At 39.0% G+C, this 25,229-nt stretch overlaps 1 protein-coding gene across 2 annotated transcripts; it reads left to right on the top strand.

Annotated features, from left to right (window-relative positions):
• Positions 1-2,200: 2,200 nt before the first annotated feature.
• si:ch211-269e2.1 (cohesin subunit SA-2) lies at positions 2,201-24,686 on the top strand. Of its 2 annotated transcripts, none has more exons than XM_034693131.1 (32): positions 2,201-2,329; positions 2,741-2,842; positions 2,924-3,002; positions 4,308-4,466; positions 4,545-4,641; positions 4,791-4,867; positions 4,943-5,014; positions 6,741-6,945; positions 7,032-7,183; positions 7,291-7,364; positions 7,432-7,555; positions 7,633-7,731; positions 9,457-9,536; positions 9,664-9,771; positions 9,853-9,976; positions 10,071-10,188; positions 11,093-11,196; positions 12,551-12,643; positions 12,769-12,855; positions 13,110-13,310; positions 15,144-15,220; positions 15,301-15,388; positions 15,485-15,562; positions 15,800-15,892; positions 15,982-16,156; positions 18,568-18,704; positions 21,280-21,381; positions 21,468-21,622; positions 21,715-21,843; positions 21,923-22,104; positions 22,188-22,263; positions 22,343-24,686. In XM_034693131.1, exons 2-32 carry the CDS (start codon positions 2,787-2,789, stop codon positions 22,476-22,478), a joined length of 3,537 nt encoding a protein of 1,178 aa, XP_034549022.1. In that variant the 5' UTR covers positions 2,201-2,329; positions 2,741-2,786; the 3' UTR covers positions 22,479-24,686. The 2 variants fall into 2 exon arrangements, with proteins under 2 accessions (XP_034549022.1, XP_034549021.1); XM_034693130.1 differs by having other exon boundaries at positions 11,054-11,196.
• Positions 24,687-25,229: the final 543 nt, after the last annotated feature.

Genomic DNA, 25,229 nt, shown 5'->3' with positions numbered 1-25,229 from the left:
TATGTGTCTCCTCTGTCCCTGTTATGGTTGTGTGTACATCCTCACTTCAGAAAGTTGTTGAAAAGTTCTCTTATGCAGGAATAGACCTGACAAAATGATTTACTGGTCTTATTGTAACGCCATAACTCGTTTGAGTATCTCTTCAGAAATGTTAAACTTCAACAGCATTAACTAGAAACTTGATTTAATCATACTTCAGGGCTGTGGGGAAGAAAGAGCATCGTGATGCCTTTAATGACCCTTCATCAACATAGGACAACAGCACATCGAACTCATATGACACCTTTACTTCAACTCAAAACCACATCACCCTGAGCAACCTTAAAGAGGCAGTGCAATATATAAAAACAAGTATTTTGAACTTCATTAAAGAACTCAATGATAAAAATAAAATTAGAATTAAATAAGGACTATTTGGCGACACTTAAAATAAATTAGACCAAAATAAATCTCATCTTACATTCTCTTATATCTATATGTTTCCCCACCTGCAAAATACTGTTTACTTTCCTTCTGCTTTAATTTATCACATTTTAAGTTAATAGTTCTGCACCAAAGCACTGAGACAAGTTGTTGTATAAACTAACTTGGCAATAGATAGTTAAATTCAGTTCAGTTCAATTTAAAGGGCTTTAATGGATTGGAAAACACTTATTTCCATTGCCAAAACAAGTGTTAAGATACATAACATTAAATTAAGTAAAATGATTAATGATTAAGAAGATCAGGATAAAAGAGTTAATAGAGCAGTGCAAGATTGCAGCATTATTGTCATTTTTTTCCCAACATTGTTTTTATTGATTTTCAACAACTTTAGACTTCCTTTTCTAATCATTCATACACATATCTTCACGTATATGTGCATAAATACAATACAGAACACACACACAAAATCCCAGGTGCACTAAGAAAGGACATAGAGGACTAAGCACCATATATATATATATATATATATATATATATATATATATATATATATATATATATATATATATATATATATATATATATATATATATGTATACACACACACATATACATACACATGTACCCACACACACATACACAAACAAATAAATAGAATAAAAGATAACAATAAATAAATACAAGTTCGTAAAAAAAAAAAAGTATGAAATTGAAAGAAAATAGAATAAATGAATAATAAGAAGGAATACAGTTCTTGTACTGTGTCAGTAGTTTTAGTTGGGGAGTGTTGAAGGTGATATATCATTATTGTCATTAAATAACATAAGATAAGTTGTTTAACTTAAAAAAAATACTAACTGAAATAGTTGATTTGACCCTATAAAATAGATGAGAGCAAACTTATGATAAAAAATATGGAAAATGTTGACTTAGCAGTTCAAATTTTAAACACAGATAGAGTGGTAACTACATAAGCATATGACATTCTTTAATGCTAAACATGTATTTACAAATGTATGAAGAGTTCATTTGCCAAAACAGATAACTCTCTTTTAATTTTTTTTTTTTAAATGTTTCAAAAAACATTTTTTCTATAACTAGCTGTATTATCAATCAACTGAAGTTGGGTTGCTTTGACTAAGTCAAAAATGACTTTACTAATTAAAGGTGTTTTAAAAATGTAACTATGTTAAAAGTAAATGTGTTTTTTGAAAATGTAGTTATCTGTTTTTGCAAATGAACTCTTCGTATGTTCTTTGTGTTTGTCTTTATACAAAGTTTGTCAATAATGAATGTGCAGGAATACACTGTTGAGATTATGGATCTGATGTTATGAGTGAATGGCGCCCCCTGCTGGTCAGTTCACGCGTGTATTCAATTTAGAAAATACCACAACAGCTCCCTCCTGAATTAAACTATCGTGCTGCTGAGAGAGTGAACAGAAGGAGCTGAGTAGAGACGTTTTAACACCAGACTGACATCAGGAAAAGAGACATATGACATGTTGTATTATTGTTTATTCTTTATAGATGACTGACGCACTTTGTTCTGGTTCACATGTGCAGCTTAGCTCATGTCTCAGACCTTTAAAGCCGAGTTTCCAACAGATGTTTCCAGCTGCTGAGGTCTTCAGAAAACCACCCGGACACGTTCTGTCTGTCACAGCCGTCAGGGGGCGGGACCGAACAGTGAGTGACGTATGAAAACAGCCAATCACTGACGTGCATTTTTGCGCGTCAGCCAATCAGTGCGGGTTAGGCTGTCCGGGCAACTTGACTGTGAGAGCTGTGGGAAAAGAAGGAGGATGTTCGGGTTATTAGGAGACTTTTATGAATCTGACAGTCTTAAGGTTTATAAAAACACATCAATGGAGACAAGGAGAGGATTACTAAAGGTTCACAAGGTGAGTTTGAAAAGTTAAAGAAAGGGCGTGCTGTTTGTTTACCTGTCAGGAAGGTTTATCTTTGTTGCATTGAACACACCATAGCACTACCTAATGTAAATATTAGTTATAGTTGAGTTATTCAAACAACATGTGTGTTATTAAACAGAGCTGGGAGATAGTGGAGTGTTATTGTGGAAGCCTCTCTCCGCTATGAGGTCCTGCACTCTTATTCTGTCCTTAAGCAACCCTTAAATTCCCACCTGTCCTACCTGTGCAATGCTGCAGGAGATTAATTCATGCAACAGTCATTGCTGTGACAGGGTTGTTATTGGACATATGTCTGCGATTATTGCAACTTACTCTGTCTATGGAAATTTAGGAATCACATTGTTGAAAGTATTCATGCTTTGTGGGGAAATATCTGTCCAGATGCAGACACACACACCTGAGCGCTGTGCGTAAAGACCTGGAGGAGATGATACCAGAGCCCTCTGCTGCAGCTGCATCTGCATCCAGGTCCTCAGAGCAGAAGTAAGCATCCTTAAGGGCTATTTTACTTTATTTTACTTCCTATGCATGCATTCTGATTGTATGTTTTATTTGACTTCCTAGTAATGATGGGGCAAACTCGTCTGGAGCTGTCAATCATTCAGAGGATGACTCTGGGAATGAAAACAGACAGAAGAGTGTGGTAGGTGTTTTTATATGGATCATTTAGCATGCAGTGTGTCCTCCAGGACTCATCAATAGTATTAGTATTAGTAGAAAGTATGCATACAGCAATGCACACACCTTTGATGACCTTTTTTTTCCATAAGGCAAGTTTATTTATAAAGCACCATTCATACAAATAGCAATTCAAAGTGCTTTACAGAGTTAAAAACAAAAAACAGAACAGTAACAATCAACAAAAACACAGCAAACGCTTCAAACATTACAATTTTATATGCGGCCAGTTATGTTTGATCTACTCTCTCTCTCTCTGTGTACTTATGTAACTTAACGTAGGCCTACATAGTAAACAGTGTTGGATCTTATTATTTATTTAAATTAGGAGGGATTATTCTAAATAATCAGCCCCCTCACTGCTCTGAAGTCCGTAACTTGCAGTCTTACTGTCCCGCCGGACACAGAATCACAACTGATCTAGTCTTAACTGAAATGAACCTTTAATTATTCGATCCATCTCAGAACTTCTTCCCAAGGATTAAAACTCACACATTGAATCTTTTCTGTGTCGAGTCGCAGCCCGAAGCTGGCTCAGACCTCTTGAAACCCCCCCAGGGTGCCCGTATGCCCAACATTTAATTGTAGATCCAATATCAGGTTCATTCCATAATGCCATACCTTGTCAGAAAATATCCAATTTAAACATTTAATCCTTAACATAAAGATCTGACATCAAAGTTTGAAAAGACATAGGTGAAAATTATACAGATAAATACAAATATTTTACTTTTACATATTTGATGTGTGGAGAAATGGCTTTGCAATATTTAATCCAGAAAAAGTGGGTGGGGCCTAAAGTATTTGCAGACTTTTAACTTTTTAATTTTTCAGGGAGAGTTCACGTTAATTTTCCTGAAGAGACTTAGTTTAAGTTGTTTATTGTGAAACCCCAACCAAAGTGGATTCTCTCACACTGAAAATAAGATTTAAAAAATATAGTTTCTGTCATTTTACAGACAAAACATTTATTACAACAGAGAAAATAATTACTGTAACTGTAGCTTGAACGTAGCCTATTTTACAATTTTTGTGGTGGAAAAAGAAAGGTTGTCTGTTTCTACATATGTTCAAAGCTGTTTCAGTTGATGTTCCAGAAGTGTGGCAAATGTGTTAGGGCTCAAGTGTACGAGTGTAATGTCTGCTTTGCTTTAAGTTGCACTGTAATCACTGAGGAGCTTCCATTCACAAATTTCAATCTGGCTTTTAGAGGATGCAGCACACTGGTGTAAAATCATACCTGAATTTGAATCATTATCTCACCCCACAGAGGCGAAGGAAAAGAACTCACAAACCCTCTGAGAATGTCAAAAGCAAAAGTGCCAAAGCCAGCCGCAGCAGTGTCAGCAGAGCGCGAGGCCGCAAACAGAAACATGTGGAGGCTGTCACGCTGTTCGAGGTCATCACTATGGGCAGGAGTGCCATGCAGGTATGATGTCGGATATGTTCTGGTACAAGTTATGAGACATCAAACACATAATCTGACTCCTGTGTGATGTGTGACCAGGCGGTGATTGATGACTGGATTGAGGCTTATGTGACGGACAGAGACTCCTCTCTACTCGATCTCATCAGCTTCTTCATCCAGTGCTGTGGATGCAAAGGTGAGGGTGAAACACACACACACACACACACACACACACACACACACACACACACACACACACACACACACACACACACACACACACACACACAATTCATAACCAGAATAAAAACCAAAGCCTTACTTGTCCCTTCCTGTCTCTCTCAGGTGTGGTCACAGCAGAGATGTGTCAGAACAAAGAGGACAGTGATGTCATGAGTAAGATGGTGGAGGAGCTCGATGAGGTCAGTTTTTCTTCTCTTGTCTTTGATTCAGTTTTGATTCATGGAACTAAAACTGTTCTACTATGTGTGTTTCAGGTGGCAGGTCTGCAGTATAAGAAGTTTCTGGCCTTTCCATGGATCCTCACAGTCACATGGCCCATGGATACGGTCAGTGCTTTGGGGATTTACCCTGAAATCATCTTATACTTGTTGTGTCTTGTGTTCGTTGTCTTATGTTGGAGGAAAAGAAAATAGGAACACTTTATTTATAAAGCACCTTTTGCAAAACAGTTACAAAGTGCATGACTGTAAACAAAAATAGCCCATTTAAAAAACACACAAAGAATAAACAAACAAAGAGCCATTAAAATTTAACATATTATAGCACACAGAGAAGATACAGACTATAGGGAGATACAGAAACATGATAAAACACATAAAGAAAAGGTAGTTTTGAAGAGGTGGAATTCTTAAAGTGATTTGAAGAAGGCAGACTTTGCAGCCCTGATCTTCTCAGGCAGATCATAACAAAGTTTCAGGCTCAAGTTACTTTGTTGGTACCTGTAGGTACAATGTTGAAATCCAGTTTGGCACCCAGTTACAGATCAACAGTAACATGAAACAACACAATAAAATATGACTGTTTCTTTGTAGCTGTTTCTAATGTCTGAAAGCATGGCAAAGATGTTCAGTGAGTGGTGTATTTGACTCTGCAGGATGAGATTTTTTGTGAGGACACACTTATTTGGAATGTAGGACAAAATCAGCAAACACCACTTTGTCCACAGGAGGCACCAAAATCAACACAAACTGAAAGTCCTTCAGAGGAACTTTGAATTAATATTGTACATGAAATACAAAGACAACAAAATAAAGTGACAAAACTGCAACAAAACAGAAGAAGGCAATGAGAGACAGAGGGGAACTTCTCAGCTCCAGGGTTATATGATAACACATTATATGGAGCAGTCAGTCATGGCAGACGAGAAGTTTACCATAATAGAAAGTGTTGCCATATCTTATAAAATCTTTTACTCTTAATCCTCAAGCAGTAAGTTGTTTTCTCCAAGGGAAAGAAGTCATTCATTTAAAAGAGTTAGAGGCCAATAGGAATGCTTACATTTGATTTGTATTTTAAAGCAATACAGTTTTTGGCAGTGATCTGCAAACTTTATGTAAATTAGATAGCATGGCTGCTTTTAAGGTTAGAATTTGTAAAGTTGCCCAGTAGACAAATCCCTGGGTGCATTGTGGAGATGACATCATGGATGCTAGAGATAGTGTCACACACTTCCTGCCAGAGCCTCAGACGTTTAGAGCATAGTTTGTGAAAGGTCACAGTCTGATGCAGAAAGTTAAATTGTACTTTTAAGAGTGACAAACTTCCATCCATCCATTATCTTGATCGCTTATCGGGGGGGCTGGAGCCAATCCCAGCTGATTTCGGCCAGAAGGGAGGGTACACCCTGGACAGGCCGCCAACCTATCACAGGGCTAACATGGAAAGATCAAAAAACCATCCAAGCACACACTCACACCTAAGGGCAATTTAGAGTGACCAATTAACCTGGAGAGAACCCACGCATGCAAGGGGAGAACATACATCCACACAGAAAGGCACCTGACCGACCGGGGACTCAAACCAGGAACCTCCTCAGTGTGAGACAATAGCGCTACCCACTGCAGCACCATGCAGCCAGGGACAAACTTAGTGTAAAAAAAAAGATTTGGGCCGAGCATTAAGCCTTGTTGCACCCCAAAATAAACCGCCCCTTGTAGCTGACCTGTCATCAACAACATCGACATAGAAACACCTTTCTTCCCAGAAGGACAAACACAGCTTAAGTTGTCTTTTTGTCGTGTGAATAACAGAGTCTTCATCTCTCAATTCTAGGACAGTATGGAGTATCCTCTGACACAGTCTGGACCGTACAGACGCTGGTTTCACTCTGAGTTCTGTGACTTCGTGTCAGTGCTCGTGACTCAGTGTCAGCACAGCGTCATATTCGACTGTTACCTGATGAACACCGTCATCTCACTGCTCACTGAGCTGTCCAACTCTTATGTACGGGCTTTCAGACACACCTGCACACTAGCAGGTAAGGAATTAAAAACAGTTACATACTGATATATGAAGAAGTGTAATAAACTAATCTGTGTTTTTGTTCTGAACATGCCTGATAAGCGGTGAAGCTGCTGAGCTCTCTGGTGGGTGTCGCTCTGAGTCTGAGCGTAGGCATCGAGAACAGTCAGAAACTGTCTGAGGTGCAGAAGACGAAGACGATGAGACAGAAAAGCACTCTGCAACTGGAGAGGATACAGAAGAAGATCACAGAGGTGAGATATGATTCATTTGGACTGTGTGGTGAGTAATGTAGAGTGTTGTTATCTCAGAGTGTAACACATCGAGTGACTTCTGTTTGTCTCTGCTGGTGTTTCTGTAGCTGCGGGAGAAGAGGACGGAGATAGAGAGCATGATGGACATCATCTTCAAAGGAATTTTTCTGAAGAGATATCGGTGAGTGTTTGAAGGACTGTGTTTCTCTCAGTGTGTTGGAGCTGATTGTGTGTGTGTTCCTCTGCAGTGATGTGCTACCAGAGATCCGCTCGATCTGCATGGAGGAGTTGGGTTTGTGGATGAAGCTCTACAGCTCTTCTTTTCTGAATGATAGCTACCTCAAATACATGGGCTGGATGATGCACGACAAGGTGAACATATCATGTGACGTAACACTATAATAGTTCTGATAAACTGTCTCCTCACTGACATGCACGTCGTCTTTCAGGTACCAGATGTTCGTCTCAAGTGTGTGCTAAGTCTTCAGGGTTTGTACGGAGATCCGGTGCTGCTCCCGAAACTTGACCTCTTCACCAGCCGCTTCAAGGTACACAACTCTGTTCTAGTTCAACAGACTGAGATCACAAGGGCTGCTAGAGCTTTGACTTTCTTTAGGTTTTTTAATAATAATAATAATAATAATAATACATTTGATTTATTACGCACTTTACATTCTGAACAAATCTCAAAGTCCTAGATGACATATTAAAAGGGCAGCAAAAAGACAATGCTCTCAGAGATACAACCAGATTGACCTTAAGGAAAATCATATTTGCAAGTTCAACTGCTGCAAAGAAGACCATAATACATTCCTGGTTCTCTACTGAACCTCAGTCTTTAAAACAGTGGTTTAATTACTTTGGAGATATCGCTCTCATAGAAAGGTCACTGGCTGTAATTCATAAGGCACGAGCATCCACTGTTGAGTCTTGGGATCTCCTTATTTATTCTCTTTTAAATGTAAAGCTATGACTGATGGGTTTTTTATTATTTTTTTATTATTAATATACAGAATATGAAACCTACACACATAAGCTACCTAATTGATGGATATGTCCTTTCAATCCTCTCCCTCCTCTATTTTATTTGTTATTTGTATTTATTATTTTTTATTCCAAATGTATGGATGATGGTGTGGCCTTGTGTCACTTCTCTTTAATTTACCTACTTGTTCTCTGTCATTATTTTTGATTTATATTATCTTTATAACACGGCATTGGTGACATGTAAATAGCTTGTTTGACGGCGATGTCATCTGCTGTGAAAAAATTCAATAAAAATTTTGATCACAAAAAAAAGGGCAGGAAAAATAAAAACAGGGAGCAAAATGCAGACACTTGTTAAAAATGAGTTAGTAGTTGAATAAGACAGGTAAAAAGCAGCAGGAAAGGTCAGATAAAAACTAGGGATGAAAACTAAACTAGAAATTGGGGAAATGCCCTCCGAAACAGAAAAGTTTTCAGTTCCTTTTTGAAGTAGTCTGTGGTCTGTGGTGCTCTCAGGTGGTCGGGGAGGGTATTCAACAGTCGCGGGGCAGTAGAGGAAAAAGGCCCGGTCTCCCATAGTGCGGAGTCTGGTTCGGGGGCAGTGGAGGCAGTTGGTGTTGTGGTGGTCTGTGGGTTTAACAGTTCTTTCAGGTATGTGGGGGCGTTTCCATTGCTGCACTGATGTGTCAGCAGAGAGATTTTGAAGTCGATCCTGTGTGAAACCGGGAGCCAGTGGAGTGAATGGCATGGATGGGTGTGATGTGTTCATGTTTACGCACTCTCATCAGGATCCTGGCTGTGCAGTTCTGTATGTGTTGCAGCCTTTGAAGGCTTTTGCCAGGGATCCAGATGAGAAGTGCATGGCAGTAATAAAGCCTGGAGGAGACAAAGGCATGGACCAGTTTTTCTGCATCAGGGAGAGAGAGTGAGGGGCGGAGTTTGGAGATATTTCTGAGGTGATAGAAGGAGGTTTAACAGATATTTTTTATGTTAACACAGCTTAATTCATATTTGTATCATAATGTATGCAAAAAACAATCTGACTGTTAGAGATCATCCTTATAGTGAGTTTCAGCTCCTTTTGATCATTCTCATCCTGCTCTGGATGGCTTTAGCAGCTTTTATAATGTAATTTCCAACCATCAAACTACAGCAGACATCTTCTGTTAGAGATAAAGAACACCATACAACCCGTATTACCCCACCATGCAATATCTTCTAAGCCCCATGCTGCAGAGTATCATACCACAGAATTTAAAGTGTAGCCCTCATGTGTGATCCTGCAGGACCGGATGATCTCCATGACACTGGATAAAGACAACGAGGTGGCGGTGCAGACTATGAAACTACTGGTGCTCATCTCTAAGTGAGTGACGAGCCTGTTTTGAGGTTCTGAAGAATTCAGTGTCAATTCAAACTTAATTTTAGAGTAAAGTAAAAGACACGATCAATTCTCATATTGAAGTTGAGCCTAAAATGTTCGTTCTCCTCAGAAACTCGGATGATGTTCTCAGCCTGGAGGACTACAAACAGCTGCTCCAGTTTGTTTACTCCTCACAGCGCCCTCTAGCGGCCACTGCAGGGGAGCTGCTATACTCACGGTAAGTTCATCTTCTTTGCGTATTCACAGAAAACTAGACCACAAAGTGAGTATTTGACTGGATTTGTTTGATCTCTGTCAGGCTGCTCAACACTGCATCCCCTGCATCTGAAACTCAGGATGATCCAAACGAGGAGGAGGAGGAACATAAACAACAAACATTTACCAGATTGAAGGCCCTGCTGCGGTTCTTCCAGGAGTCTCAGGTGATAATACTCTGCAAGACTTTATTCCCTTTGGTCACTTATGTTGTTTTTAATCAACACGTTAGACTAATGTGTGTCTTTTGTCTGTTTTCAGCTGCACAAGCATGTGGTGTACCTGGTGGACAGTCTGTGGGACTGTGGTGGAGCTCTGCTGAAGGACTGGCCCGCACTCACGTCTGTGCTGCTGCAGGATCCGCCCTCAGAGAGTCAGGGTAACTGTGATGTGTGAATTAACACAGTGATCAGCCTCTTTATGAGCTACTATGGAAAAGCAGACCATCACCTAGAAGATTGAGACTATCTTAATCATAACATCCAACCCTGTCAGTGTCCCTGATGAAGGAGTCTTTGTTTATATTTGTCCAGCATGTTATCACAGTGAGTTTAGAATACAGCGATTTGATGTTCAGGACAAGATCTGCAGAGAAATAAAGGCGAGGGTTTTGTCCTCAGGGTCACCGAAGTCAACAAAAAAAAGGAAAGTTCATCACAGGTGCTCTAAATCCAGCATAGTGTCAGGCCATGAAGCAAAGTTTAGCCCCCAGTACATCAACTCTTATCAGCTGACAGCTCAGCCGATTACCTTCTACACATCCAATTAGCAAATAACAAACATTGGTGTTACATTTAAACTACTTTAGCTTGTCTTCACTTACTGCTTTCTCTGCATCCCGCCTTCACCCAACCTCCTGCTTCTTATGCTGTGTCTAATCTTACCGGTATCATATGTATTGGCTCTGGTGCTTGATCTGTTGTGTACCCTGAGTCTATGCTGCTGCTCTTGCTGCTTTGGCATTCCACATATGCACATGGAAGGGCAGGGAACTCTCAGAATAGAGCCATACAGCCAAATCTGACTTATTGCATGTAAATAATAATCATTTTTGAATCAACTGCGTTTTTTAAAGAAGTAATGAGTGTATCATTAATTCTTTATCCACTCATATTTTTTGTGTCCATGTCTTGTTAGGAGGGTTTTTCACATCCTCTTCTTTTAGTCTTACCATATCTTTTGAAATAAAATATGAAGATATCTCTGGTGTCATATGCACTAAGTGTTCAGAATTTGTCCTTTAGTGTGTGTTTGTCTATGTGTGTGTGTGTGTGTGTCTGTAGGTCTAACTCAAGATGAAAACGCTGTACTTGTGGAGATCTTGGTCGCGTCTGTGCGTCAGACCTCAGAGGGACCAGTGCTGGCAGGGAGGAGCGGAGCCAAGAAGGTCAGAGGGAGATCCATTACTGTTTATTGATGAGGGGGAGTTATAACAGTCTTTCTGAACGTTTTTATTAGACTAGGCCAACACAGCACAAAACAACAATGCAGCCGTTAGACTCAGAGGCAGATATCGTGCACAAATATTTCATTAATACAATTTTTTCCCCAAATCTTTTAATTCAATTTTTGCAGACTGTACAAAATGATGTCACATAGGAATAAATCAGAGCATCTGCAAAGAATATTAATACATTTTTAAGAAAGATCCATAGTCTGAAATTAAAAACAAAACAAATAAATTTAAAAAAAAAAGTAAAAATGAAAAAAAAAAAAAAAAAAAGTAAAATCAATAAATCAAAATAGTTTTATAAATAGTAATTCGAACAACAATAGAAATACATATTTATAACAGTCTTTACTAAAGTAAAGGTACCATGATGGGCAATCAAAAGACATGCATTCAAAATCCTTCCAAGTAATAATACAGTATTAAGAGTATTAAGTCCAGCGTGTTAATGCTAGTTATAAAATGAAAATGTTAATATAGATGCATCATTGCTTCATCTTGTAGCCACTTGAAGTGGAGACACATTTACCTCGTGATACAGTCAGGGAGTCTCATCCAGTGGATGTCAACAGAAGGGGTCAGGTCCTTCAAGATGGTCACAAGAATGTGAATGACAATGAGAGTGGTCTGGAAAGTATTTGAGTAAAAGGAAGAAATGTTCTAGTTCGAAAATAAGTAGTTTTCTTATGAACTTGTAAAGCCTTAAAAAAACATTCTTGATTTTCCAGAAATGCTCTGAAAGCTTAAAGGAGGAAATGTCTCTAGTGTGGAAATGATAATCTCACACACCTAAAAGGAACAGTTTGTTGTGCTTTGTAAGCTTGTTTAAGTGTCAAGTAATATTCTATTAAGTAACTTGTGAAGTAAAATACAAGAGTGAAAAAGGTTCTTCAAAAAATTACTGTTTTCAGTACTGTTTTTTTTAATTATGCAATTTATAATTTTTTTGAAGTGTACACCAACAACAAAACATAACAGTATAAATCAGAATACAAGTCAAAACAAAGCAAAGCATAAAAATAATAAACATGACATCACCTGGATCAAGATTCATAACCAGAGAATAGCACCTCATAACATATGCTGCTAAAATTGGAAAGAGATCAACAGGAATCTGGCACCACGTCACAAACCCTCCTAAAAAAGGAAGAGGGCAGGAGACATCCTGTAAAAACAGAAGAAGGAAATAAAGATCCAGTGTTTATTAGATGATTCAGTTCTGTTTATAAATCTGATCATTACCGTATGATATCACATGTTATATGAATCTCTGTATGTCTTCACATTTCAGGTGATGAGTGCCCGGGAGAAGAAAATCCAGGTTGATGAGTGTACTAAACTCACTGAACATCTCATCGTGGTGCTTCCTAAGTTACTCTCCAAGGTACTTATAACACACGATCAAAACCATAACTCTGATCCTGTAATATGAACATTATGATCTCTGGACAGCACTTTTTGACTCTCTGCATTATATTCAGTTTCTTTATATTATTTCTGTTTCTGCAGTTCTCAGATAGTCCCGACATTGTTGCCTCTCTGATAAAGATCCCTCAGTTCTTCATCCCAGAGTGTGCTGAAGCTGGAAACACACAGGTCTGCACCCTGGCTTTTTGATGTTCACAATCAGTAACATGAAGAGTGATGAAGTGATGTTTGGGAATCCATTTGACTAACATCAGTTTGACCTGTTAGGCTGTTATCATGCACGATATAATGATAACTACTAAAGGAAACAAATGTGACATAGTGAAGTTCTTCATTTTTGCTCATTATCTTCAAAATTTAAGATTTTGCATGAAACAAAATAGATGAACCGCACAGGGATTTATTTTCCACCTCACCCTCAGGTGGTGTCAGACCTGCTGGCAGAGATCGGAGCTGTTCTGGACCTCCACTCGAGCCCTGCTGTCCTGGAGGCTGCCGCTCGAACATACCTCAGTCTGTGTGGGGAGGAGATGACCTGCTGCTCCGAGGCTCAGACTGCCAGAGACTCTCTAATCCAGAGCTGGGTGGACAAACTGACAAGCCTGCTGCAGAGCACACTCAAGGTGAGGAGAGATGATGATGATATTATGATACTTGTTATTTATTTCTGATTACTTAAGAATTATAGTTGATTCTTCTGAATACTTTTAAAATACATTTATGGGCATTTTGGCCTTTGGCTACACCATTGGCTCCCTACTTCTGACTACTTGTGATGAATAGCGCGAGGAATTTCAAAGTGTCTCTTAGGGCTCTGCATAACTTTACAACCACTGATTTTACAACTTTGCTTTTTTTTTAACTTTATCTATTTAAAGCTGCTGTGAGGAACTTTTAGTTTGTATCGATTCTGGCGCCCCCTTGTGGACAAAGTGATACCTCTTATCTCTTGTCCAGTACATGCAAAATAAGTGCCTTCAGACAATAACCTCGTCCTGTTGTCTTTTAACATTTAGATTTATCACACAATATAATTATTTGCAATGAAAACAGCCAAAATAGGGTGTCTCTCAATCATCTGTTCTAATACCTACCCCCTCAGAGCAGCTTCAGGCATTAAAATGACAACAGAGAAGGTATCAGTGTTGTTGTGGATGGTCTTGTTTGCTTTTGAGGGTCATAAAGAGGCATCAGTATCAGTTTCAGTCTGTTTCTCAGCCAGTTAAAAACTCCTCCTTTAATTAGTCCATTAATCCTGAAGATTATCAGCAGATTAATCCGCAATAAATACGATTTATATTCCTTTAAAAATAGTTTTAATAGCTCCACTTAGCAACATCCTTCTACTGTAAAATTCTGACAGTCATGTCTCATAAAACTCAAAGGTGAGGACCCAAAATGTAGACTTCAAAACAGGATTTTGAATAAACAGGTGAAAAAGGTACAAAAAAAAAAAAAATCTAACTCAAGTCCAGAGTCAAAAAAAACAGAAGGGTAAGAAAACAAAGACACCAAATACACTTAGTAATCAACAGAAGAGGGTAATCCAACTGGAAGGAAAACAAGGCAAGACACAAGGAGAAAGAACTTACAAAATAAAACAGGAAGTAACAAAAACTGAACTCAAGAGAGTAAAAATACACACACATGGGGCATGGGAACACAAGGGTACAATACACAGTGATGGAAACGGAAATAAAACAGGGAAAAATCTAAACTATCAAGATTCATAGACTAATTTTACTTCATTAGCTGATTGATATACGATCATAAATCAATTGAATGATTTTCTGCATTCATTTTTTTAACGTTCATTCTTTTTGTGAATTTTTCTGACACTTGTCTTATTTGCTGGATTTTACTCGTAACAGTTTAATGGCAAGGTATGATTACATTTGGCCTCATTCACAAATATCTTAAGATTTTTCTTAAATGTACCCATAAGAAGGTTTCTAAGAGAATTCTGAGTCAGATTCAAGAACGGTTCTTAAATCAAAGAATTCGCTCCTGTGTTCTTAAATGGATGAATGCCATCATCTCGTAAGTTTGAAGCATGTGCTTAAAGTTCCTAACTTTCTTAGATATATGCACCTTAAATGCCCATATAAGGGCATGACACTGCAGGGCCACACAGAAATCACACAGGCACCAGAGAGGAAGAGGAGAGACATTGGGAGTGTGCAAATTAGACTATAAACAGATTTCCAAGTAAATCGATGCAACGTCAACCAAAGAACACTTTGGTGAATGTCAGAATCTTCTTAAAAGCTTCGTAAGTGAGTTTTAAGAACATATTTGTTCTTAAGAACAAGACTCATTCTTGGTTGTTGAATGAGGCTCATTGACTCTTCTTCTTCCCTCAGCACTTGTTTTAGTCTTGCAGTTTTTGACCCATGTATGTGAAGAATAAAAAGCCTTTCCAGTCAATATGTGTGTTTCCTGTTTCTCTGTTATAGGAGGACAGATTATCTGCTGATGAAGGAGAAACTAGAGAGATAACAGTCACACTGAAGAAACTCAGAGCTTTCTATAAGTAAGATTTTCTCAACATAAAGTTTGAACACATTATTCCTCCAGGGATGTGCATTCATTTGTTGTTTCTCTTCTTGTTAGCTGTCATGACCTCTCGGGATGGACTCTGTTTGAGCTGCTGTCTCCCCTCCTCTCAGTGGAGGGCGGGCAGGGAGGACCAACACCTGAGGTACCAGCACTGATGTTATACTGCAGCTTCTTTACAGTTTAGTTCTGTCTGCAGCCTTCCTCTTTTCAGTGTCTTACCTCTTGGTTCTGTGTGAAGGTGCTGCTGGAGGTGCTGCAGTGTCTGAGTTTCTCCATGGTCTGGTCTCTCAACACCAGTGACACTCTAACATCCAAAGTGGGTTCAAGCTGCTTTAATTGTTTGAAGGCTTTTTACTTTAATCTGATAAAAACATTGACACTTTATTACATCATGCATTTTCCCTTTATAGCTGTTGTGTTTGAAGAAAACACAAATACATTGAGCGTGTAGAAGAACTTTTTTGCACACAAAATGCGTCACAGTTTGTTTGTTGTTAGCATCCCTTGTTCTGAAGTGTGTATGTGTGTGTGTGTGTGTGTGTGTGTGTGTCAGGAGAAAGCTGTGGCCCAGAGACTCCAGCTGCGTCTCTTCTGTGAGCGGGGTCATCACTGTCTGTCTCACTCTGACCTCTGTGTGCGTCAGCAGGTGAAGCTAATGTTCATTTTTAATACATGTCAGCATCATGAACCTTTTCTTCCAGACGTTCTAACCCTCCTCTCACTTCATCACTTCAGGCTTTCCTGGGCGTCTGTGACGTTCTGACGGCTCACTCATACCAGCTCCACGTGTGGGATCCCACCTCCTTCGGCCCTCTGCTCTACACTCCCAGTCCCAAACTGCAGAGGGCGCTGTTGACCTTCGTATGCCAGCATGTCTTTGTTGGAGCGGAGAGTGACAGCCACTCTGGTGGTGAGGCCTCAGCTCATTTTTATTTACTCAACCTTTTTGATTATACTTTTTCACTTATAACTGCTTAAGTTGGATGTTTGAGTTTACCTGGTATCTCAAATTAAGGTTCAGGATTTTGTGACTTTACAATTAGTTAGGGAACAAATCATGGATCACAGATCAGGCTTACACAAGAGTGAAGTGGAAACTTTAAACCCTCAGAGCACATTTGTGAGCAGACTTTTTCAGTGAAGTTACTTGTAGTGTCAGGGAGCTGAACTTAATATTTTAAAAAAAAAAGTGCAAATGAATTATTCTGAAATATTGAATGATGGAAAATAAGTTGAATTTGAACATTTTAAATGAGGGATTTTTATAACTTTATTTCTAATCTTGTACTTGATTTGAAATTGGCCAATACAGGTGGGACAAGAAAAAACAAAATATGTCAAGATTCAATGTGTCTGGTCAAACAAAAAATATCCTCCAAAATAAAATAGGATAAAATAAAATCTAAACATGATAACAGATAGAAGAAGCAGTAATAAAATACAAAAATATGATAAATATGTATTTTAAGGGCAAAATATATACATATTATCTAAAAATCTAAACATTTACAGCAGAATAAACACACAGGAGTCATGCATATTGCACAAAAGGACGATTGCACTCGTGTGTGTTAATGATATTTTACTTATTTAAAAGTTAAATGGCCTGATCATTTCAAGGTACGGGTCTCTCAGCATCTAAAATGTAAGCTTCTTGGTTGTAGACAAAATACTCCACTACAATTAAAATTTTAATTCCAACTTGAGCATGATTTCAAAAGTATCAACAGTTTGGTCTCTGATGCATCAATAGTAGGAAGAACCATATGAAGCTATGCTGTATACGGGGAAGCTAAATACAAGGACAGATATTATGGTTGTGTAGTTTCCAGTTTCCGAGGAATGGAAGATACACGACTGTAAAAAGGAGAATGACAGAACAAACAAACTCTAGTTAGGAATTAAGAAAGTAAAATTCTCTTTGTGGGAATGATAACAACTCATAGATATCTGAGTAATAAAAGGAAGGACCACATGTTTACGTTTAACTACCATCTTTTAATTTACATCTACAACCTTCAATAAGGAAAAACAAAAACAGATTTTAAATAAATGAAGTGAACTTTAAAGCAAATTTACCTCTGAAGTGAACTTGATTTAAAGTAAAATAGCTCAAGTCTCAGACTTTGCAATAAAACACTGAACCTGAATAAATGAAGTTTATTATTTTACGACATGACGGACATCCTTTTCTGAAATCAAACAGAGCTCACTTAGATAACCATACGTGGTGCAATTTAAAACTCACCTTTTCTTATTCTTCACGGTTTCCTCACTATGTTGTTTTGTGAGTGAACACATCGCGTGCCTTTACAGCAGATGGCACTCTCGCTGTGCTGCGTTTGAGGACCAAATATTTTCTCTGGGCCTCAGAGCAAAGCATTGATTATTTTGTCACTTTCCAAAACATGCAGGTATTAAATGCATGGCCACACATTTGGCTTAATAACTCGCTGCAGAGCGTCCTGCTGACTGCAAACCAGGTCTGATCTCCAGCCTGACCGCACAGCTGACCTTCAGTTACAAACCAAGCCCTGTTAATATCCTTACACTCAGACTGGCCTGAGATGATGCTGGATTATGCAAGGTTAAAAAAAAGTTTGATTATTGTTGTGGCAGTATGTGTCAAAATGAGAAAACAAGATTATTGCAGAGTTTTCTCTGTTTGAAGTCCTGCAGGTGAACTTATGATTTCATTCATGGCTCACCGTAACTTAAACATTTTTATTATCTTTACAATAGCTTCTACTTTCAGAGACTTATTGCATCCAAATATGGGATAGTTCAGAGAAAGCACTAGCAGTCCTGGTGGGAATCTCTTAAATGTTCAACCAAATGCAATAGGGGATTATTGGTTTTTGAACATGTAATAAAAAGCGATTGTTTTATTGGATTTGCCTGGTTATGGTTTTGCTATATATATAGACAGTGTTTTCTATTAGCTGCTGGATCAGAGATCACTCGGAGGGCAGGGGCACAGAGTTAAATCATAAAATCAGGGCAATCTCTTTCCGTGAGAAAATTCCATTAACTCTGGCTCACCTCCGAGCCTATTTTATTAGCCTTGTGAAAGATTGAAGCCACATGGTGTCACAACCATAACTCTACTCTGGTGTTATCTTTGATTTCCACCTGCTAAAGCCATTGTCCTGAAACTAACTTAAACACTCTCTCCATGACTCTGCTTTGTTCTTTTCTCTCTGTTATATGATTTCTCATGATGAATCACTCTTTTTTTCTTTTACACCCTCTTTTCTTCTCATCTCGTCCTCGACCACTTCACATCCAACCACACGCTTCAACTCCATCTGGATCCCTCAGTCAGTGAGAACTCCGAGGAGGAGAGGCTGGAGGACCTGCACAGGCAAAGAAATCTACTCGCGGCCTACTGCAAACTGATCATTCATGGAGTATTGGAGATGAGTATGGCGGCAGAGGTGTTCATGTACTACATGAAGGTAAAGGACGGCTCCTTAAAGGAATAGTTACACCTTTTGGGGAATAGTTTTCCTGCCCATATTTAGGAAAGATGACTGATGGGGTGCCGGTGGCCTAGCGGTCTAAGCGCCCCACGTATAGAGGCTACAGTCCTCATCGCAGAGGTCGCCGGATCGACTCCTGGCAGGTCGACCATTTACTGCATGTCCTCCCCCACTCTCTACTCCCCACATTTCCTGTCTCTCTTCAGCTGTCCTGTCCTTAAAGGCAAAAATGCCCAAAAAAAAAAGATGACTGATGCTAACCTGAAGTCATTTCTTCTTAAACATAAGCTCTGAAAGAAGACGCTGCTGAAACACATAAATAAAGGCCTGTCCCAAATACAGACCAGAAAAAACTGATTGTTTTCATATTATGTGCAAGTAATCTAGGAATTACGTAGACTACCTTTGTGTTGTTCAAATACATTTACTATACAAACTAGTTAATCCCCAATCCCATGTTATTCCCCACTGTTTTTTTTAGCAACAGAAAAGAGCCCCAAAAGATTGAAGCTACATTTCAGTTGCTGTGTAGGAACTGTGTGACTCACTGTACTTTCCATCACAGCAATGTTTTACGTTTTTGAGTTATTTTTGAGGCATTTTGACCTTTATTGATGGGACAGCTGAAGACAAGAAACGTGGGGAGCAGAGAGTGGGGGAAGACGTGCAGCAAAGAGGACTATAACCCCATCTTTTTAAGACACCAAGGGATTCTTTTCACTGAATAGCAGAAGGCCTCTAACTTTAAGTGGAAGCTGCTCAAAATGAGGCCATTTAATAAAGGATGACAAATAATAAATGATGCTTTGGACAGAACCGGTCGAGCTGATTCGTCCTGCATCCAGTCTGTATGCTGAACTACATACTGAGCTGTCTGCTTGATGTAGTCTTATATGTGAAAGATTTAACTCTGTGTGAGGAAGCTAATGATAATAACTCACAATCTCAGCAAGACTTTTTGGGACTTTTTGCTTAAAACAAACTTTGACCTAAGCTGCAACCACCACTGTTAGAAAGTGAAGCCAATTTAGAAGTGTGAAAAAACTGCAGTTCCTAGAGTGTCCACTTGAGGCTCAAAAGCCAAAGAATCCTTTATAGTGTCCATATTGTTTCCATATCCAAGAGAATCAAACATTGTTACAGTCTGGTTCAAAGAAACATATTGTTTGTACGCTCATTACCTTATTTGTTATTTTTTATTGCTCATCATTTGATGTTATAAAGTCTAAGACTTACACATAAACTACCCATGATAAGTGGCATGGCTGATTTGACTGACAGGTATCTGTGTTCAATCAATCAATCAATCAATCAATCAATCAATCAATCAATCAATCAATCAATCAATCAATCAATCAATCAATCAATCAATCAATCAATCAATCAATCAATCTTTATTTATATAGCACCAAATCACAACAAGTGTTATCCAAAGACTCTTTCAAAACAGAGCAGGTCTAGACTGTACTCTATGTTCTGTTATTAACAAAGACCCAACATCAAGTCAAGGATAAGATCCAGTCCCAACTTACAGACAGGACTCAGTCCTATCTTATCTTAAAGGCACTATGAGGAGTTTTTAAATGGCTGGGAAACAGACTGAAACTGATACTGATGCCTCTTTATGACCCTCAAAAACAAAAAAAAACCCATCCACAACAACACTGATACCTTCTCTGTTGTCATTTTTAATGCCTGAAACCACTCAGAGGGGGGTAGGTGTCTGAACAGATGATTGACGTCTGGCTTTAGAAACACCCTTTTTTGGCTGTTTTCATGGCAAATAATCACATTGTGTGATAAATCTAAATGTTAAAAGACAGCAGGGTGAGGTTGTTATCTGAAGACACTAATTTTGCATGTACAGAACATGAGACAAGAGGTATCACTTTGTCCACAAGGGGGCGGTAGAATCGATACCAGCCTAAAGTTCCTCACAGCAGCTTTAATACAGTGGCAAGAACTTCCTTTAACAGGCAGAAACCTCCAGCAGGACCAGACTCATGTTAGACACACATCTGCTGAGACCATGTTTGGGTTGGAACGAGGGATGGAGGGAGATAAAGAGAGAGAGATGATAGTGGTGAGATGGATAGTAGTAGTTGTAGCACCTGGAGTCTGGTACATGTTGTAGTTGTTTGCTAGGAGGCAAGGCTATGGCTTCAACTCCACTTCTTTGCAAGTTATTAGATCAGCTGGAAGTTAGTTGGAGTCATTATTTCCAATATGGCGACCTCCATCTTTGGCTTCATAACGCCTCTTTAGGAACCAATGGGTTCAAACAGCCCATGTTTCATACAGTCTATGATTTGACCTAATTTCCTCTGCTGTGAAGGAGCTCTTGTCTGCCTCTCAAAAATGATTTAATAGATCATAGAAGTGAATTTATTAATGTTCACTGCATGCATTTCTTGAGGCATGACAGATGTTAGTACTTGACTTGATGGTAGAGGAACATAATCATCACAGGGCTTTTTTCTTTTCCTTTAAGGTCACTATGTGCTACAGATTCTGCAGGATACCATTTCACCTTCTCTCTCTTTGTCCCCAGTACTACAACGACTTTGGAGACATCATCAAGGAGACCATGTACCGGACCAGGCAGGTGGATAAGATAGAAAGTTCTCGTACTCTGGTGCTCTGTTTGCAGCAGGTAAAGTTGAATCTAAAAAACTAACTTCAGCTTCACTCTGGCTTCTTTTGAGACTCTGACGTGTTTTTTTCCTCCACCTCTCCCAGCTTTTTGTTCGCCTGAAACGAGAGCAGGAGAGCGGCAGCGGCAGAGCGCACCCAGGAGTCCAGACCTTCACCAGCATCAAAGAGCTCGCCAGGCGCTTCGCACTCACATTCGGGGACCTTGTCAAGTTCCGTGAATGTGTAGTCATGATCCACAGGTCGGTGTGGGCGCTTGTTTTCTCATTGTTTGGATGTTGTTGTTGTTGATAGTTTCTGTGCCTAAGGTTTGTGTGTTGTGAAAAATGTGCAGGAACGGGATAGAGTTTGTGTTCCAAGAGTTTAGTCAGGGCCCAGAAACACCCACACCGCTTTACCTCTCCTACCTGACCATCCTCAGTGAGTTCTCCAGCAAGCTGCTCAAACCAGACAAGAAAACAGTGTAAGTGCTGCACACAAGGTTAAACAATGATTTAAACGCTTTTGAAAGGCTTTCTGAGAGGCTGTTCTTGTCTGTGCAGGTTCTCCTACCTACAGAAGCACACCACAGAGCATGTTATTGACCTCAGGGAGGAGTGCTGGCAGCCTCTTATCTACTATCGAGCTTCACTATTGGCTGCAGCTGAAGGGGAGGATGCCGCGTCTTATGTTAGCTCTGACAGGCGACCAAACCGCTCTCCTCTTTCCAAACAAAAGCTAGAAGGTACAAGAAAAAACAACAAAATTAATGAGTCTTTGTCATCAGCAAGTAATAGTGACTTCATGTATTTGGTTTTGCTATTTCAGGCAACAAATCTCCCTGCTTGTTGACCCCCGCTGACTCCAAAGTTAGTAAAGGTCACAGGTCAAGCTTCAGTCCAAGGTGAGGCTCAAATTAAGACACTGCAATTCAATTTACACCTTCTTTAAATGTCTTACTTTAACCTCATCTATCTCCTCAGCCGGCAGGAAAAGACGACAGATATGGATCCTTTTTCCGTTCCCGTGGATCCGCCTGCAAGAATGCTAAACTTGGGGGGCTCGGTCGTCAGCGCCAGCAACGACGCAGAGGACGACACGGTGGAAGTTGAACTGTAACAGTTTAGAAGATGAAGAGAGTGGACTCTTCAGTTTGGACCTCACAGACTCTGATAGAGACACTTCAGGGTCCATTTATTCTGACAAAACAGGTTTGTTGAAAATGCAGTATGTCATGTTTTTTATGAGGACCTTTAGAAGATAACATTTGTGTGTCTGATCTCACCAATTGTTCATCCAACTGACTTCCTACTGGATCATGTTCTTGCAATGGCACCAAGAGAGAACAGTTTCCAATTTGTAATAATGAGCTTTATGTAACGAAATGTAGCTTTGATACCTGAGGTTAAAGAAACAATGGTGTTCTTCTAGATTCTGTGGATGCAGAGGAATCTATCCTTATAAGCCTTGCCCAGTGTCTTGATTTGTATCTGACACGTTGAACTTTGAGCAAATCTGAATGTTTTCTACTGCGCCGTTCTTTTCAGCAATCATCACAAAATTCAGAGCAGAAAACCCCCTGGAAAAAATGCACTTTTTTAGATTCTTGGTTTCCAAACAGTATTGCATTCAGGAGAAATTATACAACATATGTCATATCTCCTGAATGCTTTGTACCATTGCTACCAGATTTGGGGGACATCTGGAGATATGTTACTTGAATTACCAGAACAAATTTGGTTCCACTTTGGCCCCATGGTACTGCTATAACTTCCAATTCAAGTCCCAGAAACAAATGATAATTTTCACAATTTTTAGATTGATCTGAATCTACTTTTTGTTTGCTACTTTGTGTGATATCTTTAAGTGGTTATCACCAAACTTGGCTGACAAAATCACTGCACCAAGCAGGAAATAGCAACCACATTCAGATTTTTGACCTCCCATACAGTCTGCTAAAGCTAGTAATATATGGTCTGATACTGGAGGCATCGGTTCTGTGTCAGGAAATGTTTTATCTCCTGATCACTTTGTGGTACAGGAAACACATTTGGTGTAAGTGTGTAGATATTATCTCTAGAGATAGACCGATATGGGTTTTTCAGGGCTGATACCGATACCGATTATTAGTAGTCAAGGAGGCTGATAACCGATAGTTGGAGCTGATATTCATTCGCAGTAAAAGGGGAAATATTGGCATCAAAACTCCAACACTTAACTTCATTTAATGCCTTTAAGCATATGTTTATTAAACAGCTTTTCAGATTTGCAGCATGTTAGAGGGTTGATTTTTATCTTAGACAATAGACATCTTAACAAAAAGTGCAGGGAGCTCCCAGGCTCAGCAAATGGAACACAAACTAGGCAATGGTTTCTGCAGACAATGTCATTTCTGCCACGTGATTTAGTGAATTTTGAGCCAAAATAACCCAGTTTTAAATTGATCTCTTATCGGCCGTGGGATTTTTATAAAAGGCCAATGCCGATATGTGTCAAAATGCCGATTATCGGCACCGATAAATGGCCCGGCCGATAATTGGTCTATCCCTAAATTTGTCCCAGCTATTGTGATAAATTTGGCCAGATTAAGGCAGACAGTGGTGCCAGCCTGTAACGTTAAACAGGAAGTCTCACACAATATTGGATTTTCACTATTTTTAATTTGTCTGATATATTTCCTCGACTCTGAGACAGAAAATATCTCCACAAATCCAGGAATATTTCAAGTTGTTCAGATACTTTGGGCTGCACTTATATTACAAAATCACGTTGTATCTCCTGGACACTTTGTGCTACTGTGACTTCCTTTAGTGGACAAGAAGTCTGAGTGACCGTCTTACATTTGGTGCCATTTGACAGATAGGTGGCGCTGCAGCAGTATCATGTCACTATAAAAGGATGGAATCTTTCTTTATATTTATAAATGACTCATTCAAATATTTCAAATTCAATTCATCAGGGCGTGTCTTATCTTCAGCAGGTGTGTTACTGACTACCTAGTGAAGACAAATGTTAGATTGTAACTTCATGAAATGAGTTGTTCTTAAGGAACTCGCACTTTACTCGCACTTTGTTTCTCCCCCATGAAAGTTGAATTATCCTGTTACAACAAGTAGCTATATTATTTGTTTATCCAAAGCCTGATTCACTGTATACTTTAGTCTCTGTGCCATAAGCCTTCATTGTTGCCCATGAAATATCAAAAACACATAGTTTAGGAAAGAGTTGAGAAAAAGCACGGGCAAGATGTTTACTTTGAGTAAATCTAAATTCTATGGATCTGCTCGCTAACAGTCGTTTAGCATGCAGCAAAAAAAAAAAAAAAAACAGATCCAAGCACATGCACTTTTTACTCTCGTTGAGGTTTCTTACATTTACTAAGAAAATTATTTAAATGATTATCAAAAAAAGGGAACAGCAGCTTTCAAAGATTTAACATATTGGTTAAAAACTTGTGCTTTGAGTTACATTCGGGGGCAGGGAAGTTAAAAAGAATCATGTCTCCTCGTGAGACTCGTAGACTGTTAAAAAGATACGTAACGAAACACTACTTAACGTCACACTTAGGTCAACTGTATTTCATTCTGACCTCAGATTCCCTTTTATTTATTTGAGGACCATGTTTGTTTGTCTTTGTAAAATGTATTCCTCTGTGTGTTCACTACTTTGACGCACTTGTGTGATGTATCTTTGAAAGGTATTTTCCAATCATACTCAAGTTATTTATGTCAGAGTATATTAAGATGTTTCTCTGCTTGTCACTTTTTTATGAATCCTTATTGGAAAATATTGGGTTCAGTTTTGCCAAATGGACCCTTTGTGTGTTATTGTAAATTACAATAATTAAAGGAATAAGCTCATCCCCAAAAC

Source organism: Notolabrus celidotus, chromosome 10 (assembly GCF_009762535.1).
Source record: "Notolabrus celidotus isolate fNotCel1 chromosome 10, fNotCel1.pri, whole genome shotgun sequence".
NCBI classification, from domain to species: Eukaryota; Metazoa; Chordata; class Actinopteri; order Labriformes; family Labridae; genus Notolabrus; species Notolabrus celidotus.
Note: the sequence above shows the minus strand (reverse complement) of the source record. Positions and strands in the feature narration are given on the sequence as shown.

What these genes read in the sequence shown, in the direction of transcription:
- si:ch211-269e2.1 (XM_034693130.1), top strand. Translation starts at nt 2,787, where the DNA reads ATGATACCAGAGCCCTCTGCTGCAGCTGCATCTGCATCCAGGTCCTCA. An exon ending in TCCAGGTCCTCAGAGCAGAA is followed by an intron (nt 2,843 to 2,923) that starts GTAAGCATCCTT and finishes TTGACTTCCTAG; the next exon opens with TAATGATGGGGCAAACTCGT. An exon ending in TGCTGCAGAGCACACTCAAG is followed by an intron (nt 13,311 to 15,143) that starts GTGAGGAGAGAT and finishes TCTCTGTTATAG; the next exon opens with GAGGACAGATTATCTGCTGA.